Source organism: Diadema setosum, chromosome 1 (genome assembly GCF_964275005.1).
Source record: "Diadema setosum chromosome 1, eeDiaSeto1, whole genome shotgun sequence".
NCBI lineage: Eukaryota > Metazoa > Echinodermata > Echinoidea > Diadematoida > Diadematidae > Diadema > Diadema setosum.
This window is the reverse complement of record NC_092685.1, coordinates 37360362-37383173: the sequence shown is the minus strand read 5'-3', so window position 1 is coordinate 37383173 and position 22812 is coordinate 37360362. Positions and strand designations below refer to the sequence as shown.

At 38.5% G+C, this 22812-nt stretch overlaps 1 protein-coding gene across 1 annotated transcript in view; it reads right to left on the bottom strand.

The window, feature by feature from the left end:
* Window positions 1–216: 216 nt before the first annotated feature.
* The window catches only part of LOC140230142 (circularly permutated Ras protein 1-like), a 30823-nt gene continuing 8227 nt past the window's right edge, over window positions 217–22812 (bottom strand). The window contains exons 5-19 of the mRNA XM_072310336.1: window positions 22302–22484; window positions 21467–21698; window positions 18565–18627; window positions 16734–16983; window positions 15620–15668; window positions 15096–15264; window positions 12639–12726; window positions 11407–11610; window positions 10571–10775; window positions 7778–8026; window positions 6890–7012; window positions 5704–5799; window positions 4744–4835; window positions 3622–3754; window positions 217–425 (exon numbers count right to left, since the gene is read on the bottom strand). Of these exons, the coding sequence (XP_072166437.1) occupies window positions 279–425; window positions 3622–3754; window positions 4744–4835; window positions 5704–5799; window positions 6890–7012; window positions 7778–8026; window positions 10571–10775; window positions 11407–11610; window positions 12639–12726; window positions 15096–15264; window positions 15620–15668; window positions 16734–16983; window positions 18565–18627; window positions 21467–21698; window positions 22302–22484 (2283 nt within the window). The 3' untranslated portion in view covers window positions 217–278. The remainder of the gene's footprint in view (window positions 426–3621; window positions 3755–4743; window positions 4836–5703; window positions 5800–6889; window positions 7013–7777; window positions 8027–10570; window positions 10776–11406; window positions 11611–12638; window positions 12727–15095; window positions 15265–15619; window positions 15669–16733; window positions 16984–18564; window positions 18628–21466; window positions 21699–22301; window positions 22485–22812) is intronic.

The window sequence follows — 22812 nt, the reverse complement described above, 5'->3', positions numbered from 1 at the left end:
CATTTTACAAAATAAAGTTTGTTTTTTAATCTCAAAGTGTGTCATAAAGAGAGGTGAAATCTTCAGAAGCAATTTTCTCAAAATGTCAAAATGGGAGATGGGTCAGATTTTGGTTATCCTGATGACACCACCTTTCAGAAAATGTGTGTGTGTGTGTGTGTGTGTGTGTGTGTGTGTGTATGTGTGTGTATGAGAAACAAACAGAGACAGATAGACCAGTGGTTAGGAGATACAAGTTTTGGGCACTTGAACTGGTCAATTGGCTTCCATTAGTTTGTTCACTTGTAGTCGTAGTATTTCTTCCTGAATACAGCCCCCTTGCCCTTCTTGGCCGACATCATGCGAGATTTGCCCTCTGCTGACTGGAATGCATTGCTGCGAGCATTCCTGTAGAGATTGGTCTGGGCTTGCATGAAATCCGAACACTGTAACAGAAATTAAAGCAAAATGATTCGTAAAGAAATAACTTTATTCGCATAAATCATGACTTATCATCACCTATACTGACGCATGATAGAATACACTTTTGTTTGCTCCAGCCCATCTGAATTAAGGAATTTGCAGAGATTAATGGGGCTATTAAAGAGGGAAGGGGTCTGATCCCAAGCAATAACTTGCGGGCAAGGCGAAGAATGCATTTTGCTGGTGAGAAAAGCTTTAAAATGTTGTGACTTTATCAAGGCAAGATGTCACATAAACAAGAGTTACACCTATATCATATGTACATAATGCTGTATTTTGATTTAATATTTTTCTGTATCAATGCACTTAGAAATGTCTGTATTAAGCACTATATAAGTGTTACTTATTATCATTATTATTATTATTATTATCATTATTATTATTATTATTATTATTATTATTATTATTATTATCATCATTATTATTATCATCATTATCATTATCATTATTATTATTATCATCATTATTATTATCATTATTATTATTGCAAGATTTGAATTAAATGCAAATATGTTCTTTAATGCAATGTTTTGATGCTAAAACTCTCTCACCTTATTTACAAAATATGTTTTCTGTGAACTCTGATGTACATAATTATTATACAAGATCGTCAAATCATTTTCATCGATGGCGTTTTTCAACTGACAAATCTAAATATTCGTTGCATCATACTGATCCCGTTTTATGGAATACTTAAGAACTGAGCAAATTTAATACATTGTATGCAGTTTAATAATATTTTTAAAAGACAGTATAAGAAAATGTTGATTAGTAAGTATTGATATTTTTTGAAATGAGTATATTGGTCTCCTTTCTATTTGTATTATGGTGTTTTTTTGTTGTTGTTATGATAGACTTGATACATTTTATTTTTTGAAGTACTTTTAAAATGACTATTATGTGCAACATAACAAGCCCATTCTGGCTTTCTATGCACATACCATTTTCCGATCAACCAAACACACAATGATAATGAGTTTCTGTTCTTTATGTAGATGTGATATCTGTTTTCCCCATGTTGTTTTTTATTCTTTTGTCTTTTTCATAATCTCATCTTGTTTTGCCGACGTTTCTACTATTCTTAAACTACACTTTTTTGTACAATTTGCTCAAATTCAAATGTATTTTTCAATATTTATATATAGAATTGGAAATAAAGATTGAATTGAATTGAATTATTATCATTATTATTATTATTATTATTATCATTATTATTATTATTATTATTATTATTATTATTATTATTATCATTATTATTATTATTATTATTATTATCATTATTATTATTTTTATTATTATTATCATTATTATTATTATTATTATTATTATTATTATTATTATTATCATTATTATTATTATTATTATTATTATTATTATTATTATTATTATTATTATTATTATTATTATTATCATCATTATTTTTATTATTATTACTAATGCTATTATTATTCTGATCTCCCTGCTGAGTTTCTTGTCAAGCTTCCTTGTAACCAGTTTGGTTTTGAGATCAATGTTCCCTATCGAAGAAGCGACAGCAGTACGATTATTAATGTGATATATCAGTCTCCTTCCCTGCCATATTTGTGATAGGTTTTGGGAGGAAAATAGTTATAAATCATTGTGAGGCCAAGACGGTAGTGAATTCAGAAAGACCATTAACACTGTGATGTGGTAGCCCACTTTCTTTCCTTCTCTGTGGTAGCTTTTTGGAAGGAAAATGTTACAAATGATAATGTGGAAAAGACTCTAGCGAATTCAGAAATTACTGTGATATGGTAGCCAGCTTCCTTGCCATTTCTGTGGTGAGTTTTTGGGAGGAAAATGGTTAGAAATCATTGTGAGGCTAAGACACTAAAGAATTCAGGAACACCAAATCAATCTAGCGATGTCTGGCAACTTCTAATCAGGACTTCACTGCAATAGTGACATTTGCAAACAAACCAGCTCAAAAAGAGCCAATCTAATGTCATACATTTTATACTAATACTTGTCATCCAGTGAGAAATTCTATTTTATAACACAAGTAAAGACCGTACTCTATTTTTTTTTTTCTATACAACACCTCAGATTTCAACAGATGTAGTCCTCACCAGTTCTTGAATAAAGCACAAAAATGGCAATTATTTTCTCAATAAAGGCGAATGGCTGTAAATTGTAATGTGGCACAGTCAGTCGTACGCGAGAGTGCCAGTGACGGGTTGAAGTTGTTAACAGTAAAATGAGTGACTGGATGGGTGGTCGTAACTGATTAAGTGCATGCAGCAAAGGTATGTATTTTGTGACATTTAAAGATGTGTAATGGTGCCACTTTTAATATGACAAGTTGATCGTGAGCCTAACATGGGTGTTAAAGGTATTAGCCCACATTTGTAAACCTGCAGCAATTGGTCTCATAGTTTGCATGGAGTTTGGGTATGATTGCAGTAACACCTGTGCAAAATTTCGTTCCAATTAGTCCATTACTTTCATAAAAATAAATGAAAATGCACCGTAATCCGTATGCATGCGTATAACGCTCGCTAGCTCCGGTCCACGTACGTGTTACATGTACAATGTACGTAGCTATAGCCCGCGCTCGTAATTCGATTTTGGGTCGGGTTGACCCGGTTTGAAAATTGATTTTAAAACGATGATTTTCTCTCTTTTATCGAATGGTATACACAAAGAGCGACAGGTGAGGTATGTTACTGTTATAACTTGTACTTGCAGTCATATTGGACCTGTTTTATGCAGTTTTGATTTTTGTGGGTTTGCAAATGTGGGCTAGTACCTTTAATGTAGGTGACATCAATTGTGTAATACAATTGCTTGACAGAAATTACACGGTTCACTAGCTACAGCTAACTGCATGTCACATATTGAGCAATCGACCATTTGGACAGCTAGAATCTCTTTAGGTGTTGTATAATTTGTTTGATTTATGATTTACAAAGTCTATAAGAAATAGACTTCTAGATGGTCAAGGGAAATATGAAACCTACTAGTATACATCAGTGAATAAGGTCCTGTAGTTTAATGTGAACTCCCTGTTCTTACATGTCTACAATTGTGACTCAAGACAACAAATGCCTGATAGCAAAGACATTGCCAGACGTCGCTAGTTTGATTTTGGTACTGCTATCATTCTTTAGAATGGAGCTGAAATACCCTTGCACCCACCTCATGCTCCGGTTCCCCATACACATCGTCGAGGGCCGAGGCTTGGTTCAGGAACTGCACCGTAGATTCCACCTGGTGACTTTTGGCTAGGGGTGATGCGGAGGTCCGCTGCATCATCTTGGCTGCAGCCCACCTGAACAGGGCGAGAAAATAATTGTAAAAGAATGGGGACACACTGGGACGTTGTAAGTTAACTGTACTTCCTTGACAAAACTGCATAGCATAGTGGCTTTCAATATGTCGCAGGGCGGTATAAGTGAACCAACTTTCACATCATATGTCACACACTAGCACAGGCATAATGGACATCAAGGGGGAGGTGGGCACATACAAAATTGGAAAAGTATATCAGTAAAAGTTGAGGAAGCATATACCCAATGAAATATTCTGAATGAAATACAAACTAATGAGAGTGTTAGTTTAATCCATTTATAACTGATGCACCTGAAACCGCTTGTCAGATTACTTCCTAAATCGCCCGAAATTGCTGTCCATTGTGTTACAGTTTTATGCTCTACTATCTAAATTGTTTTCATGTAGAATATATAACTATGTAATTTAAAAGAGGTCAAAGGTCAACAAAAGTACGTCAGAATTAATTCTATGACACATAAGTCTCTTGGTAAAGTCTTGATAGGCTTTCAAATCAACATAACTTATAAAAGACAAAAATAAACATGCAGTAATCTATTCTGCATAATTTAGAAAGTTGTTGAAATGAGAGTAATATTACTGTACTTTCCAGGGAACAACAGGCCATTATGTACAGAATCTTCTCTTGCTAAAGAGTTAATAGAAATTTGGGCAAAACCAGATTACTGAACAGAAAGTTGTGACCCTGTACATGTCAGCAATTATAATGCTGCTGCCTTGCAAACTTCATAATACAATCCGATGTATTCTATTCCTCTCCCTGGATAAAATCTCCCTCTCTAGATATTCAACTCCATTGTAGTTTTAGGACTACACAGGAATGTTTCCAAAGAAAAACAAAAACAAAACAAAAAACAAAAACAAAAAAACAAACAAACAAACAGATAACAAAAAAACAAAGCACAAACAGAACCAAACAGAGAGACCATAGGAACAAGAGAGTTAACGGGAGGTTCCACTACGACTCACATGTGGCCCCTGGCTTTGGTCGTTTCGCCCTTCTCGCCGAACTTTGCCGCCTGCTGGACAGCAGCCAGTCCTGTCACTGCGGGGTCCAGCTCCTACAGGGAGACCACAGACAGGAAGACTGATTAATTAGAATATTGGAGTGGAGTGGAGCTTTGGTAAAAAAGAAAAAAAAAAGAAAAACAACAACCAAAAAATCATGTGGGAAAAAACAACAACAAAAGTTTGTCTCTTTTTCTAACACCTTCCAGGAAATATGGAGACTGTAGAGGTGAAACAAGAGAGGGTAATTACTGGAAAAAAAAAGCAAAATATTTGAAGAATTCAATCCCTCATGGGTCACTCTTGTAAGATGACTATCGGTTCATTCAGGTTTTTTCTTTAAAGCAAATGGTCTCACGTTGGCAGTTTACTGAGTTACATGACTAATTAGCATATCACTCCAAAAGTTTTTTTTAATGGAATTTCTTCTTCTTTGTTTTTGTTTTTTTCTGGGGGGGGGGGGGGGGACGGGTTATGTCGATTTGAATAAGGTTCAATGGTTTTATATTGTCATTCACAGTAGTATAATATAGGATTTTGCACAATCACTCATCTTACACAGTATGCATCAGATAGAAAAAATGTAAACAATCACAAAATTTCACCAAACTATACTGTCGCCCAAGAAACTGTTCAGAGGAACAACAAAGTGTGTCACACAATATATGCGCGGGTACCAACATAAATGTCATCGACTAACACAGAGTTGACTGCATATTATTTCCAGCACAGACTAAAAAAAAAGGAAAAATAGCTGAAGTATTGTCAGACAACAGAATTTTCACTGGCAGAATTCAGCGGCTTTTTTAGGCATTTGGCAGCTCTTTCAACACTTTCATCCCTAACAATAGAAGAGTTACTATAAAGCCATTTCAAGAAAATGAGCTCAAGCTTTTGTAGTATGTACAAAGTCATGTTTACCATTTCCATGGCTTGGCGGTCTGCTGTCGTGTCCCTTTGCTGAGTTATAGTTCTTAGGAATCGGCGACCGTCTGTCTTCGTGTACTTGATTTCCACCTTGAAAAAAAAAGAAGAGAGCAAGTGTTTGTTTGTTTGTTTTTTAAGTAGCTCTTGGTAACACAGGATTGTGCCATAATGGGGATATTTTAAACATGCGTAATACATATACACACCACACACATACACTCATTCACACACACACACACACACACACACACACACACACACACACACACACACAGACAAACACATATGCACATTCAGTTCAGAGATGACTGCAATAGCTCAGGTGAGCTAAAAACCTAACTCTATTTTGAATATCCATACTACTGATGTGAGATCTAAAACACAAAAACTATCAATGTTTTTGAAATGATGTTTCTGCATTACTTGACATCAAGACTGACATTATTTTGTATAAAGGTTGCAAAATATGAAAAAGGGTCTTCTTTTTTTTTTTCCCTCCTGAAAATTCATGAATTTGAGATACAAAGACTCATCACCCCCAGGGATGATTTTTGTAGGTGAGCGCTTTGAGCACAACACTGCATTGGAAGTGCATTGTAAATTAAGCAGAACAATATCCAGAAAAGCACTTAGAGAGTGCAGACCTCCGCCAAACAGCTCATTTCCACCCATACACGCATGCTAAAAACCTCCATCCAATTTCCCAAAGATAAAGAAACCTCATGTTTACCTGGTACCTCATTGGCTTCCTGCTGCATGGCGCCTTCAGCAGAGCACGCGCTTTAGTGCACATATGCAAACCTGGAATACGCGCAGCTTGAACTCCCAAGTTCATTGACCCTATTTGCCAAAAGATTAAAAATTCACAAAAATTCCTGAATCACTACCAGAAATTTACCATCTGTTCCGTGTGTCACAACCAACTTTTCCTGTATGTTTCATCCACATCCGATTACAACTTTTTGAGTTATTTTGCAAACAGTCAAACAAACACAACCAGACACCAGCTAAAATATAACCTCCCTGGTGGAGGTAACAAGGCAAACAAAACTACCGTCCTAATCATTCTCTTTTTTCATCATGATATCATCAGTACATCTTCATTTGTTTGTGTCACCTCAATCTAAACATAGGACATTAAGCTATATCCAGCCGTGCATGGCCATATATTGCACCTTACCTGGAAGGGAAGCTTGTCTTGTGTTCCCTTCTCCCCTGGTTTGAGTTTGAAACGGAAGGTCAGGTCCGAGGAGCGTCGCACATTGCCCATGTTGACAGTCAGCCGATTGCCATCTTGAACAACCTGGTTTGGAGAAAAGGAAGCCGATTGTACAGTGGATATTGTACGGAAATTACACAGGAGTCTGTATGATATTCCTTAGAAAACGAGGAATGTTCGCATGCATTTTAATTTCGCGAGCGCCGAGATTCGTGAAATTAAAATGCACGTGAAAGTTCTTGTCTACTCTACATGCATTGAATGTCAGTGGCAGTTCGCGAAAATTTAATGCCGCAAAAAAGGCCGTCGGCTCCAATTCGCGAAAAATTCATGCCGCAAATACCTCATGTTTTACAGTATATCCTGAGTGATGCTTCCAATGGTATCACTTTTCAGACTAAGATTAGGATTAAGATTATTGTGAACTCCCATTATAATGAAGTCCTTGGGACCGGCAGTTTTCTTTCATTATATCAAAATTCTGTTATAATCGAACAAATAAACAATAACAATACATAGAGTGGATGATGCTGCTGCCTGAATTTTTTACTTCATTGTAACCCAAATTTCATTATAACCGTGTTCGTTATAACGGGAGTGCACTTTATGAAAATTCATTATCTTCAATGATGAAATACACAGGCCCTCCATGTCCACAGCTTCTGCAGCTAATATTCAAAGTTGGAAACACCCAGATTTCATGCATTCACTCACATATGGGGGCACTCCTTCAGTATGAAATACCACAAGGATATCTTTACTGTTGTCGGGTTATGTGTTTTGGTTATTTGTTTTTTTTTAATGTGTTTTCTGGTCTCAGAGAAATCTTGCCACAGAGTCAAGACTCACCCCTTCAGTCATGCTCTCATCAAACTGGAGGACTGGGTGCAGAATCAGGGTCAGCTCCACATTGGTGGCCACCACTGGATCCTGGCCTATCTGTCGGATCTGCCGGGTCAGCTCGTGAGGGTCCAGAAGGTTGAGGCTGCCATCAGTGATGGAAACGGCATTGCTGACTCTCTCCATCTGGAGGCTCTGGTTGGTCTGGATGCCGATGATGGAGATGGTTGTCTGCTGCTCCTTGGCACGATTCCCAATCTGGGGGTAAGAAACCGATAGAGAGAGTGGTGAGAGGGCCGGACAATTGAGAGCAGGGAGGAGGAATGCATCAGGAACGAAGAGTGAAGACAGGGAAGGGTGGAGACAGGGATGGGTGGGGATAGGGAGGGGTAGAGGTAGGGATGGGTGGAGGTAGGGAGGGGTGGAGGCAGGGAGGGGTGGAGACAGGGAGGGGTGGAGGTAGGGATGGGTGGAGACAGGGAGGGGTGGAGACAGGGGAGGGGCAGAGACAGGGGAGGGGTGGAGACAGGGGAGGGGCAGAGACAGGGGAGGGGTGGAGACAGGGAGGGGTGGAGACAGGGAGGGATGGAGACAGGGAGGGGTGGAGGCAGGGAGGGGTGGAGGCAGGGAGGGGTTTTTCAACCAAACCTTAATCTTCACATTTCTTAAAATCATTTAAAGGGAGGGCGGAGACAGGGGAGGGGTGGAGGCAGGGAGGGATGGAGGCAGGGAGGGATGGAGGCATGGAGGGGTTTTTCAACCAAACCTTGATCTTCACATTTCTTAAAATCATTTCAGGGGAGGGGCGGAGACAGGGGAGGGGTGGAGACAGGGAGGGCAGAGACAGGGGAGGAGTGGAGAACAGGGAGGGATGGAGGCAGGGAGGGGTGGAGACATGCAGGGAGGGGTGGAGGCAGGGAGGGGTTTTTCAACCAAACCTTGATCTTCACATTTTTTAAAATCATTTCACCAAGATCACCTTTGACATTTTTTTTTTTTTTTGGGGGGGGGGGAGGGGGGGCTGATTGAGAGTTAAAGCAGAAATTTATAGAGAATCTGGAAATATGACAAGTTTGATATCTACAGAAAGCTAAGAAGCTAGTTAACAAAACTGGATATCTTTCAGACGATGTAACTTTACCCCCAAACTGATTCTGAGATTGAAAAAACACCCAATTTCCATGACCACGTAGCTCCGTTCGCTACAAGAAAAAAATGTGTATGAGCTGATTTGCCGTACGACTATATGAGACCTGCTCTAGCAAAACCCGAAACTTCTCGGCAAATGTGATTTCGCGCTACAGACCGAAAAAGGTCAAAAAATGACCTACCTCAGGGACCAAATTGACATTTTGGTATCACGTTGTAGGGGAAATTTTCTAGTTTCTGATTAATATCAACAACATTTCGAAATACAACCTACAAAATGTGGAATTTTGAAGAGAAAAGTGGGATGTCAATCTCAAAAGTTGGCCAAAATCTTATACGTCTAAAGACCAAATCGCCTTCGCTTACGGCGAAAATGACTGTTCTTTTGGCGATCGTGTCTTAGATATTCTGCGTTGAACCCTGACACATTTGGTACCTACAGAAAGCTCTACCTCTGTTTATTCCAAATATGGTCACGGCATGATGTCATGCTACTCAGTTTCATTCATAAATTCGTCTGAAACATGCGTCAGTTTATGCAAATCGTCTCCCAGACGCGCAAACAGCCTTGTCGCTTACCAAGACACGTGATCGAAATACGTGTTCACGATTGGTCAACTGCGCCGAGGACCCCCTTGTTTACAAGCAACCTACGTGTTATACTATGGGGATCGCTGCAGCAGCGGTGCATGCTTGCATGCAACATGTGTATCATGACTGCTGCTCAGCACGGAAATGTTGCAGTTTCCCGCTTTGTTAGACTGTTTTTTTAGCAAGTTGAGGTAGAAATTAGAATTTAAACCAACACACAAGAGAAAAGGAAGGTCACATTTAATCACGGCATCAAGGAATACCTCTTCACTGCCGATTCTGCTGGTACTGTTGTGTGTACACCTGATCACGGCAATCACGAATCTTGAGCTGATTACGGTAGGTTTTGTGCTTTTCAAACGTCGCATTTCCATAAATTTATGGGTGTATAAATGATTTCTAATCAATTACAGCTCTTTAACTTAGTTATCATCCTCCATGAGTATGTAAGATTACCTCGGCTATACATAATTCCCCCACAATGATCGATTTGTTGTGTCAATAATAACAGCAAATTGTGGCTGTACGAAGAAACAGCTGATCACGGCGATTGTGAATCTTGAGCTGACGATAGGTTTTGTGCTTTTAAAACTTTGTTTTTCCGTAAATTTATGGGTGTAAAAAATGATTCCAATGAACACAAACAAACAAACAATTTCACGACATGAATATATAGTTTTGGCGGATGATTTATTCTAGATTGACAACAAATTACACACCAATTGCCTTCCTGAAAAGTGCACACAGTTTGCCTATATATACGTAAATCCAACTGGGTTGCATACACATTTGGTGACGTCGCAGATTTGGCACTTTTTGTAGCCGCATCGAACTTTTTCCAGTGCTCAAATTTGGTAAAAATAAAGATTCTTATATTCAAAGCAGAGACAACTTTATAGCATGATTTATGTCAGAAATTAATCAAAATAACATTAAATGATGGAAAACAGTCAATTTATATGATATTATTTCTTATAAATTTCTTCTTTAATTGCGACCTCGTCAGGGTAATGTCATTAGAGGTCACGTTAGACGGGACTGTAGGCTAGAGAAGAGACTCACCTGGCGGTAGAACTCAGATGGATCTTGATCACCATGCCTATTGTAGCCGCCCAGTGACCCTACGCCAACGTTGGGCTCCCCGTCTGTGCAGAGGACAATTTCCGAGCCAGGGTTCTTGGCCAGCAGTCCAACACAGACGCACAGGGCAGGGCCTAGGGCTGTGGAGCCTGCCGTGCGCAGTCCATTTACTTTGGTCCTCAGCTCTCTGTCGAGTACAAATGGCAGAAACACACATTTTAGGAATGAGCCTATGATTGCAAAGTAAATTCAGTGCCCATGATACGGTTGGTACAAAGCACGAAATAAACCTAATGCATGCCAACTTAACTTCATGACATGGGTTTTCAGGATATCTCTGTGCAGATGATATTAATTAGCATGTGTCAATAAACAAAACTAGCTAATGGCAACTGCCATATGTCACACAGGGGTTCTATGAGAATTTCTCTATGCAAATACAAGCACATGTCATGACATAGAATAAGCACAGGGTGACTACCAGCACACACTTTGAGAACAGTAATTCATCATGGAATATTTGCTGAAGTGTTTCTACAATTTCTTAGATGTATCAGACTAGAATGGTTTGATAAGAAGCTGTTGCTTGAAAGCTTTCATCTACAATCCAGTGTAGATATCACACATGGGAAATAGCTCATCTCTTTCAAAGAGAAGAAACATCATTTGTGTAGGGGGCATTTCACCTCTGATCCATCAGTTGCGTGCAAAGTGCAAGAGTAGAATAGTTTTAAAGAGAACTAGATTCTTTGATTTGTTCACGAATCCGAGGATGAAATAAGACTATATATTTTTGGAAATATCAAGCTCAAACTTACTCCACCGAGGCATGGACAGGACGCATGTTGAAGCTGGGAGCCATCCTCTGGCCTTCACCAATGAGGTGCTCCATCGAATTCATATTGTCCGACACCGTTTGGCAAACCTGGGTGCCGTCCCCATGAACTTTGACCTGACTCTCAAAGGTTACAATGCCGACCCGCTTGTTGCATTCCTCATCTGCCTCAAAGAAGTCAAGTTGCCTTCAAAGGGAAACAAAAATACAAAACATAGAAAAACATGCATCCTTGCATTACTATATTGATGAGGCAAAGAATGATACTTTACAATCAAGGAGTGATTTTATCCTTCGATTGCATACACATACACTCCGAAACGAGGTATATCATACAATTAGTGCATGCTCTATCATGAACTCAACAGGATTATAGAATGACAATACTAAATTATTCTGAGTGCTGTTTTGTTTCACCCAGGTCACAGGCCAAGGTGAAATGATTGCAAAGGGATAATTTCGTATTTGGAGTTCCATAGTTCAGTACCAGTACATCAATGCAACAATGCACCAATTGTTACAGTAAATAGACCCCTCGATAAACATGTATTTTTGTAGGTCTAGGTCCTACTTGATCTCATTCTGATTTAATTTTGATCCAAGATACAAAGCTTCGCCATCTTCAAAACAAAAGGAACTCCAAAACTCAAATGTCAGCTCTTTAATGCTGGAACACTCCGAATACCAAAAACTTAAAACTGAATGCTGGGAAAGGGATTCCCTGTGCCAAAATTAATTGTACATGGCACAGCCATGCCCTATACTGAAATATTCACATGATCTAATTACCAATCACAATGCATATCATACTTCACCTATTTACTATGAATATAAAGATATATACACACACACACATACATGAACACCTAAATCATTTGAGTAAACCTGTCATCTGATTGGCTGAAAGCTGGACATCACTTTCATCATAACTCCTCTTGGGTATCTTTGGGAACTGTATCTTCACCTTCAGTCAAGGCTTGTGTTATCTCAAGACAGCACATTATTTGTACTATTCTCACATCCATGCGAATTAGTGCTAGTGATTCAAAGGAACTCTATCAAAATTGTACACTCTGTTCTCTCCGAGCAGCTTATCTTTATTCAGAGTAAGAGCAAATTTTCAGTGGTTTGGCAATATCGCTGTGGCTGGTTACAAAAAAGGAGACGCATCCAAGAATAGCTCTGAATTGATATTGGACATATTTGTGCTGATACCTGGTGATAGCTTGCTTCATGCACTCCAGACGAGTTATAGATGAATTCCCCTGGCGTTGTCCTCGAGAGTTCAGTTGCATCCAGGCAGCTAAAAAGATAAGGCACAGGACAAAATTTGTTCTATTTGTTCATATTTGGGAGTAAGTGGAGTGCTAAAACCACAGCAGTGGAAATGTTACAAATGAAATTTAACTCATATATTAAGCAGTGAATAAAGTGCCACTTTAATATGTTATATCACAGTCTCCAGTATTCGGGTAGTAGAAGACAGTAATGGCTCTTGATTGTGCAATCCGAAATAGATAGAAATTGCCAACATGCATTTACAATACATCCACAGTGTATCAGTTTGATGAAAGGATATGGAAAAGTGGGCATTGTAACCTTTTGAATGTGAAAAATGTATTTGATTTGCAAGGGGGGAGGGGGGAGAGTAATCACAAAAAAAAAAACCCAAAAAACTAGAAATGTCGCTACGGCGACTGATGCCTCCGCCATAATGCATGATTCTCCCAATAGGTGTATAGTACAATGTCTTGACAATATGTGATGACAGTTTCACATAACTGGCAAAATATCGAAATAACAGGTTTGTCAGAAATATCTTGAATGTTCACTTTCCACGAACTGGGTTTGCTATAATTGTCTATTAAAGAGTGCAGGTACACATATTTGGGGAATTGAAAATTTTTACTTGACTTCTGACCGACCTTATTATAAGTTTATGCATTGAGTATAATTTTCAAGGTATGAAGAAAGAGTGTAATTACAGTACAAAATATTTTTTTTTTCATTTAAACCTGACCTTTGACCCTTAACCTTTGACCTTTGACCTTCTGGCTGGAAATTTCCAAGAGAATCTCCATCAAGTAATACATGTACATATATTAAACACTTTTAAAACTAATAATGCAATCATTGCATATACTAGTATACATGTATGAGGGAAATACAGTAGTAACATTTTGAGGAGTTGACCTTGACCTTTGAACCCCTGACTATTGACCCATGACCCCTAAATTCCCTAGATAATCTCTGCCAGTCAGTACATGCATATGTACCATGTTCCATGAAGATACATTGAACTATTTGCGAGAAAAGTGATATTGCAACATTTTCACCTAACCTTTGACCTATTGACCTTTGACCTTATGACATGAAACTCTCTCTGGAGAATCCTTACGCAGTAGTACATGTCTACACTAAGTTTCAAGAAAATAACCGCGGGCATTGCATAGATATGGGGGAAATAGCAACATTTTTAGCATTTGACCTTGACCTTTTGACCTCTGACCTCTTGTCAATGTCACTAGAATCTACTCAACTAATTGTCCCATCATACATCATCCTTGGACCAAGTTTGGTGAAAGCTGCTTCATCCAGTTTTGAGTTATCACATAAACAGATAAATTTTAGGATTTGACCTTGATCTTTGACCTTTGACCTCTGTCCGATTTCACTGAAAAACTAATCAAGTAATTGTCCCATCATACATCATCCTCCAACAAAGTTTGGTGAAATTTGCTCCATACAGTCTTGAGATATCGCGTAAACGGATACAATTTCATGATTTGACCTTGACCTTTGACCTTTAGCCGATTTCACCCAAAATCTTATCACATCGTTGCCCCATCATACTTCATACTTGGACCAAGTTTGGTAAAATTCCAGTAAATATTACTCAAGTTATCGCGTAAACGAAAGCGGACGGACGTACGGACGTAAGTACGGACGTACGTACGGACGGACGGACAACCCGAAAACATAATGCCTCCGGCACCACTTCGTGGCGGAGGCATAAAAAACCCAACAACTCTGTAGTCTATAAGATTCTGAAATCCCCATAATTAAACTTTGTATAAGACCAAATGAGTTCTGGCAGTCAATAGATTAACAGACATAAGCTTTGAGGATGGAACACAAGGGCAAGGGACATTACAATTTTTTTCTTCTGTAAAACTGTTCTCCGTCACTGAACAATGCATCTCTTATATAGGGCATCCCATCATTATGACACTACGAACCGCCAATATCTGTTGTGTGTTCACATTAAGAAAATGTCTCTTTGAAGGAGGTACGGGAAGTTTGATGAAACTAATATTTTTACATTATGTCATATTTATGCCTTTAATATGAGCTATTCTTTGACAAAGAATTATAATGATTGACTATACTTGCTTGTAATATAGGTCTTAGTGTCTGTATAGTGAACCAGCACAAGCTGCATTACTTTGTATTTCCAAAGATACTAAAAAAACCTAGGAAAAGAATTGAAAAAAAAAAATCCATTCAAGCCTATTGAAAATAACTAGATGTAGTTATTGTAGGTGAATTGCTGAAGTGAATACTTGACAAGCGTTATAGATTTAGAGGGAGACTAGCGACATCCTATAAGCTGATGAGCTGACAATGGGCGAGAGGACAAAATTGAAAAAGAGACTAGAAATGAGAGAGTACCTTGGAGCTCTGGAAGCTGCGTTGTCTGCGCCATGGATCCGCTCATGTCCACGCAGTAGAGCAGTGTGCCTGCCTTGGATGATTGCTTGCCCTCTTCACTCATGGCCGCCTCCTCTGTTTTCTCGGGAGCTGCCTCCAGCAAGTAATCCACACTTGCATCCTTTGGAATCTGGGAGGATTTCAAAGGCAAGAGTTTGCATATGGCTCTGAAATTATCTGTCTATTTGATGGAGTGAATCTGACATCTACGGTTCCCAGGTACTCAAGTGCAAATCAGAAATATTTGCAAGCATGAAACTTTCTTGAATTTTGCAAGGAGCTATGATTTGTGAAAGTAAAATGCACATCAAAATTTTGGGCTACATTTATCAAGTACATGTAGTGTACTTGCACTGGCTCCAGGAAGTTTTGGTCACAATAGTTTATGTAAAATACAACAAAATGTGGCTGCCATTTTCAGCACTGGCTAACTTCAACAAGTTGTGTACAATGAGAAGTGCAAGAGAATTACAGACAGGGCTTACCTCTTCATCCACGATGTCCAGATTTTCATTTGCCTGACCACAGAATTCACTGAGGGACAGAGAGAAATGAAAAGCAATGAAAAATTCAGAGCAACAGATAGGGTGTTTCTCCAGGTTTTAAACCTGAAAAAAGTAATGTACCAAAATTATCAAATCACATATGGTGTTTCCTAATGACATAAATGTTGTAAACTAGTTAATACATACAAATTCTTATCAAATCCACATAGAATATTTCCTGAAGACTTAGACTACTATAAAAGTGGATATTTTCGCGTGACTAATTTTTCGCGCTTGGCCGGGCCGGAAGAGTTTCGCGTGTTTTTAATTCCGCGGAATCAAGACATCAAGCACAGGCACATATGGCAAGCAAAAATGTTCGCGTGCTTTTATTTTCGCGCTAGTTTCTGGTTGCGCGAAATGCGCGAAAATTTGAACACCGCGAAAATTTCCACTTTTACAGTAGTTAATACACCAAAATTCTGATCACATCCACATTTTAACATCCATGCCTGATTTCTTTCTATCCTAGATGTACGCCATACAATGTCCGGGAAGAAAGAGGAAGGAAGAAAAGGAAGGAGGAAGAGGACAATGTAGAAGAGGAAAAAGATGATGAAAGAAGACAAAAGTACAAGAGAAGGGAGGAGTCAGAAAAAGAGAGAGGTGAAGCCAGAGGACAAAGAATGAAAGGAGGGGACAAAAGGAGAGAAGGGTATAATGACAAAGTTAACTCGTTGAAGACGAGTCCCAAGTATACTCAGGCAAGTGTCTATGGGAAATGTGTGTTGCAGCAAAATCAGCCTGTCCTCAACGGGTTAAGTAGTAAAAGAAACAGCATGCTCAGATAGAAGATGACTCTCACAGAAGATAAAGGAAGGAGAATGGAGAAAGTTCAAGGGCAAGAAAGGAAAGGGAAAGGGAAAAAGAAAAGAAATAGAGGAAAACAGAGGAAAGAGAGCAGAAAAAAGAGAGAACAAAAAAAAAAAGAGGAAAGAGAACGGAGCAGAGATGAAGTTAAGGAGAATGAGGCTGTGCTTGAAGAAAACAAGAAGAAATATTCCCACAAAAGCTGTTACATTCTGAAGGCAGTATTTTCTCTTCTAGTACGTACCAAGCCCATGTGCGCTGGTCCCCTTCGGGGGGTTCAAGCCTTGAGATGTGAGACAGGAAAACCTGGCACTTGGAGTTGGAGCAGCGCACCGGGTCACCAGTCATGATGACGGGATCTTTCTGCAGGGAGCCCAGGGAGAGGAGAATGACATTGGCGTCAGCACGGCGATGAGATTTGGGCGCAGAGGTTGTCTTCTTTGGACGTGCTGATGGCATCGGTGCTTGTTGAACGTTGACAGATGCGAAATAAGCTGTGCAATCACAAATGGGGAAACTTTTGCATCGATTGTCCAATTTCCCTCAAAATTTCACTGATGTGTTCTACTAATATTGCTGCATTCTCTTAATCCTTATGTTAATGAAGGTGAACTTGCAAAAGTAAAATGCATGTGAAAATTTTTTATCTACACAATGCATTGAATGCCAGTATAGCATAGTACATCATGCAAGCACTAGTACAAGTACACTATATCAACAGAATGCATACTAGTGATACACATTGTTTGCTTTTTTTCAAAGATGCATACATATTCAGTGGCATGCTTTCAGTTTTGCTGTGTATTTTTATATACGGTAAGCATTGTGTATTTAAAAAATCCCTGTATTACTCATACACGTACTATACTCATAATTTTTCAATGGTTGGCAATTCGCAAAAGTGTCATGCTGCAAAAAAAGGCTGTCAACTCCAAGTCGCGAAAGTGTCATGCCATGAATATTTCTGATTTTACAGTAGTTAAAGCCATGAGTAGCCCATGCATTATGGGCTTTTAACTTGAAGATAATGTATGTACATGTGTGGATTCAAACAAACAAATAAACAAACAAACAAACAAATTCACAAAACAAACATATACAAATGATGAGCTTGGCAGGGAATTGTCTGATATTAAGCATAAATTTACAGCACATACAAATGGAATAGTTCCAATATGATTGAGTTTTTCAAGCAGCAAAGATGAGTCATTGGAAAGGTTAGAATGACAACACATGAGCAAAATATTGCATAAAGTGTACACATAGCAGATGAGATGTAGTGTTTCACTATTTTTCAATAAAAATCACATACACACATAGACACACACACACAAAAAAAAAAGCCCAACAACCAACAAACCAACATGTCAGCTAATATGTACCACGAAATAATAACCAACTACACATGCATTTCATGAGCACTGAATGTAAAAAGAAAAAAAAAAGAAAATTGTGAATGCTTGGTACAATATGAATAGAATTTAAAGCATTTTCTAGCTGTCAGGCTTGGGTTTTACAGCACACCATAATTGCTAATCTAGTCACTGCTCAATAAGCCAGTTTGGAGGTACTGTAGCTCATGTGCACATTGGTACAAATGACCTTCCATTTTTTTTCTCAGTTGGTTTGGCACTTCACTCATTTTCAAAGTGACATAATGCATTCAAGCTTGCCCAATATAGCAATGTATGGAATTTATCACTAATGTTCAAACAAACAATGAACTTGCGTAGACCAGGTGACCAAAATGGTCTGTCATTTAACCCTTGGAGAAGTATTGATATCATTATTTTGCATTGAATTTTACTTACCAAACTCTTTCTATCAATATCATCATAATACAAGGATTGCTGTCAGGTGGATGTGCTGGAAGTGTCATTTACAAGGATTACATGAGTAATTAATCATTGTATCACATACAGATTCTTACATGTGAGCTGAATTTAAAAACCATTTTGCCTATTAGTACAAACGACCTTTTACTGTTAGTGAGCACAAGTGGGCCCCTAATCCGGCTTATTGATCACATTGATATAAGACAAGGGAGACAATGTCATTAGAAAGTATGATTATACCTTCACTTTGTCGATTTCTGGCAGATCTACCTCTCAATTTGTTGAGTAAGCCTCCTGCTTTCTCTGTACACAATGGAGGATGATATTTTGAAAGGATACTTTAAAACAAAAATAATGAATATCGCTATCAAGTACCAGCATGAATTCAAACTGTAGTTCATTTTATCTACATGTGTGTATACCTTGACTGTACATTTATTCATGTCTCCATAAAAGCCACTTGACACCAATAATGCTTGGCCAGCCATAGAGATTTCTACCCTTTCTTTGCTGAATTACTCAGTCACTTTTAAACACATGACTGCTATGGCAGACCTATTCTGTTCCATTTTCAAAGTTGCTCTTTATATTGAGTGCAAAGTCAAAGGATTAACAACACTTTGTCAAAACTGGACAACAACACAACACAAGCAGGAAACTAAGGTTTTTATGCAGTTTTACAAAACAGAAATGTCTGTCACAATTACATGTGTGGCATGGATTAGGCAATGGTACCACTATCTCACAAATTCCACTGAATTTGTCACAGATCCCCACTAAACTTCACATTTTGACATTAATCTCATACAAAAGAAAATTTAATGTATATATTCATATAGATGATGGAGTTGTAAGAATTTAGAACAAGTTTCTCCAAAGTTTGAGGATTATTAATCCCTACATGTGTGGTAGCCCTACCCCCCCCCCCCTAATCAAAGGGAAAGGCTGATTGTACATAACATGATGAAGGCAATGTGGACAAATCTTTTGATATTGTTGACCAAGACAGAACAATGGTAGTAATGACAGTGCTACAGATCATGACAAGTTTTGTTTACAGTCTCTGTATGCTTGGCTACATTTGTATAGTGATGGGGCACATGTGCTGAGACATGGCATGGAATGTGCTGTATACCACCAGTGGCATGAGCTAATGCACAAAAATTGTGAAGGTTCTAATGGTTCTGGGTCTGACCTACATACAAGAGACACTCTTGCAATGAGCTTTGGTCTTACTGTCAACAATGTGGCACTTAAAAGTTAAATGCAATGGATGGTGGCAAAACATGATGACTATGCAAGGACAATATCTTGGTGGCTTTATAAATATAATAGACCATGGTAGCATGAAGAGAACTGAGTCATCTCAAACTGGTGCCAGATGCTCTCTCTACAGAAATGGAGAACATTTCATTTCTACTCATAGGCATCATCATCTAAGTAATTTCCATCACTGATCTTGATTTTGACCTTTATTTCTGCTGACTATTGAGGAACAAGACACTGAAAAAAAGAGCACTTAAAGGGGAAGGCTAGTAACTGATCAGTGGGAATCAGTGGTAATGCTGGGAGATGATTGTTCCAATCCTTATGGGATTCATTCAAGAGTTCATTGTATATCTATTGTTATGTGAAAATGATTTGCTTCAGAATGGTCTCATATTCAAGTAATGTGCAGTTTAATGCTTCCAGGTTAGCGTCCCTGGTCAGTGACGGAGCATTAATCTGCACATTACTTGAATATGAGACCGTTCTGGAGCAAATCATTTTCACACAACAATAGATATACAATGAACTCTTGATTGAATTCCATAAGGATTGGAACAATCATCTCCCAGCATTTCCACTGATTCCCACTGATCAGTTACTAGCCTTCCCCTTTAATTGGGATGCCCCTTCAAATTCTGCCAAAATTCAGCAAATAATTACAATGTGCCAGGTGGCATCATCTCACTGAAAACCTCTGAAACATATGGGCCCCTGAAATCCAAATGTATGTTAATTTGTGTTGATTTATGATACCCCGACATCACTTTTGCGGTGAAACAAATATCTAGAAACATTCCATATATTTTGTACAATTTTTTCTTCTATTTTTCTTCAGATTAATTGGGAACGCCCACAAAAAATCCTTCCAAACCAATATTCCTCTTGTGATCTATCTGTCAATCATTGCTAAAGAACTAAAATGTTTAACAAAAGACATTGGAATGCACCTTCTCCTCGATTCAGCATTACTTGCATGTTCCCTCGCCATGTCTTTTGTTATAGTCACATTAATATCACAGAAACATGCGAGTTTAAAGTCAGATCATCAAAATCGGTTGATACCATCAAAATTCTTCTTTCAGCATGATTTTGTAGTCTGTTTTGTCTGTAATCCGCCGAAAGTTTGTAGCTAAATGACCAAAGGAAAGACAAAAAAAAATAGCATTTTCTGGGCCTTGATTTTCTGACTTTCAACGGCGCAGAAATGTGTCTAAAGATTTTGATTTAGCGCTGCAAATAGACTCCACCCCTAGCAACATGGGAGGGATCTTATCGGTCAGTGTGTGGCATTGTGGTTACTGATTGGTCGAGTGTAGACTGCTGGCGCTAAGCTAAGCTTCTATTGTCAAGAGGTGAAAACTGTCTTACCTCCCCTTGATCACAATTACATCGGAAGGAAAACTTTTGAGATGGTTTGCTCAAAATGCTGATTTCTCAGACCACTCAACATAATCTCACAAAATCATTGATATCTCCGCAACTGAGTACTTTTATGAGTCATGTTATATATGAAACTAAAGCGGAAGAGTAAGGGAATAATGCCATGCCATTTTTAGAAAATTGACCTCCTCCGACTTTCGCATCCTCTTGTTGTAGCAGGCCACATTTATAATATAAGATAAATTTCTGTTCAAACCAATTTATAGTATAAGATAAATTTCTGTTCAAACCAATGGAAGCTTAATTTGCAAGACCATGATATCACTGTCTCACATAATTTTCAATACAACTAACATTACAATTTCCTGACATGTAAAACTCCAAGTTCCATGCTCTAGTTCTACATGACTGTCCCTGTCTTCACCCAAATCCTGCAATTCTATCAGTTTGATTTTTTTTTTCTGCATACATGTATGTAAAGTCTTTGACTTACTTGGTGGAGGAGGCACTGGAGGAGCCTTCGGGATACTTGCGGTTGGGGCAGCGGCAGCACCACTGACAGGCAGAGGTGGAGGGTTCAGTTTGTCTGCAGGAATTCCTTTCACCTTGATTTGCTTCACGTAGGAATCCTCGATTGTAGGGTCGTAGTCGCTCACGAACATGTTCTGGACGAAGCGTGTTGCGATTGAAGATTTGCCCACGCCGCCTGAACCAAGGATGACAATCTGTAGGGAGGAGGGCGCATAGACTCGGTGAAACAGGCACTGATGCAGTTTACTAATATTGTATTGGTAAAAAATGATTGATTCATCTTCAATTCTGCTTTAAAGCACATGGAAATATCAGTGATAATGACGATGGTTCTATCGTACATATGACATTTTGAAGAGATGTAGTTTCAGACACGCAGTACCCGTGTCTATTCCATCCAAAATATCTTCAGAGTGCGGAAATGAAAAGGAAGAAAAAGGAGGGAAAAATGGGGAGGAGGAAAAGGATGAGGAAAGCAAAAGCAAAAGGGCTAGGAAAGAGACAAAATGAAAATATGGTTCCCTTCCTTCCCCCTCCCCCCCCCCCCCCCCAAAAAAAAAGACCCCTCGAGAGTTGGAGGATATGGAGAACAAGATACAGAAGAATAAAAAGAAGACAAAAACAGGACAAGAAAATGTAGGAGCAGATGAAGAAAAGAGATTAGGAAAAAATGAAGATGGACATGAAGTAGTAGGAGGGGGAAAAGAAAGAGCAAAAGCAGAAGAAAGAACAAATCTTGGGGGGGGGGGGAAGGGTTGTCTCCACCAAATATTAAAAAACAAAAGGATCATACATACCTTGTATTTGGAGTCATAGCGAGGGATCTCTCGGACCAGGGCCTCAAAGCTCTCCGGTACATTGCTCCCAGTCAGGGCTGAAGTCTCCATGAAAACCATGCCATGTTTGGTGGCGGCAGCCTGCCCTTTAGCAGCGGTCACCTGTCTCTCACTCTCAAGGTCACTCTTGTTTCCCACGAGGGCCTACGCAATAGAGTATGAGAATGAAAATAATGGTATTGATAAAAATAGTAGTAGTTGTAGTAATAATAATAATAATAATAATAATAATACTGATGATAATAATAATAACAATAATAACAATATTATCATTATCATCATTATTATTATCATTATTATTATTATTATTATTATTATTATTATTATTATCATTATTATTATTATTATTATTATTATCATTATTATTATTATTATTATTATCATTATCATTATAATCAGCATTCTTATTATAACTATAATATAATAAAACTGAGAAATTAATAATCCTCTCACAAATACACAAACGCACACC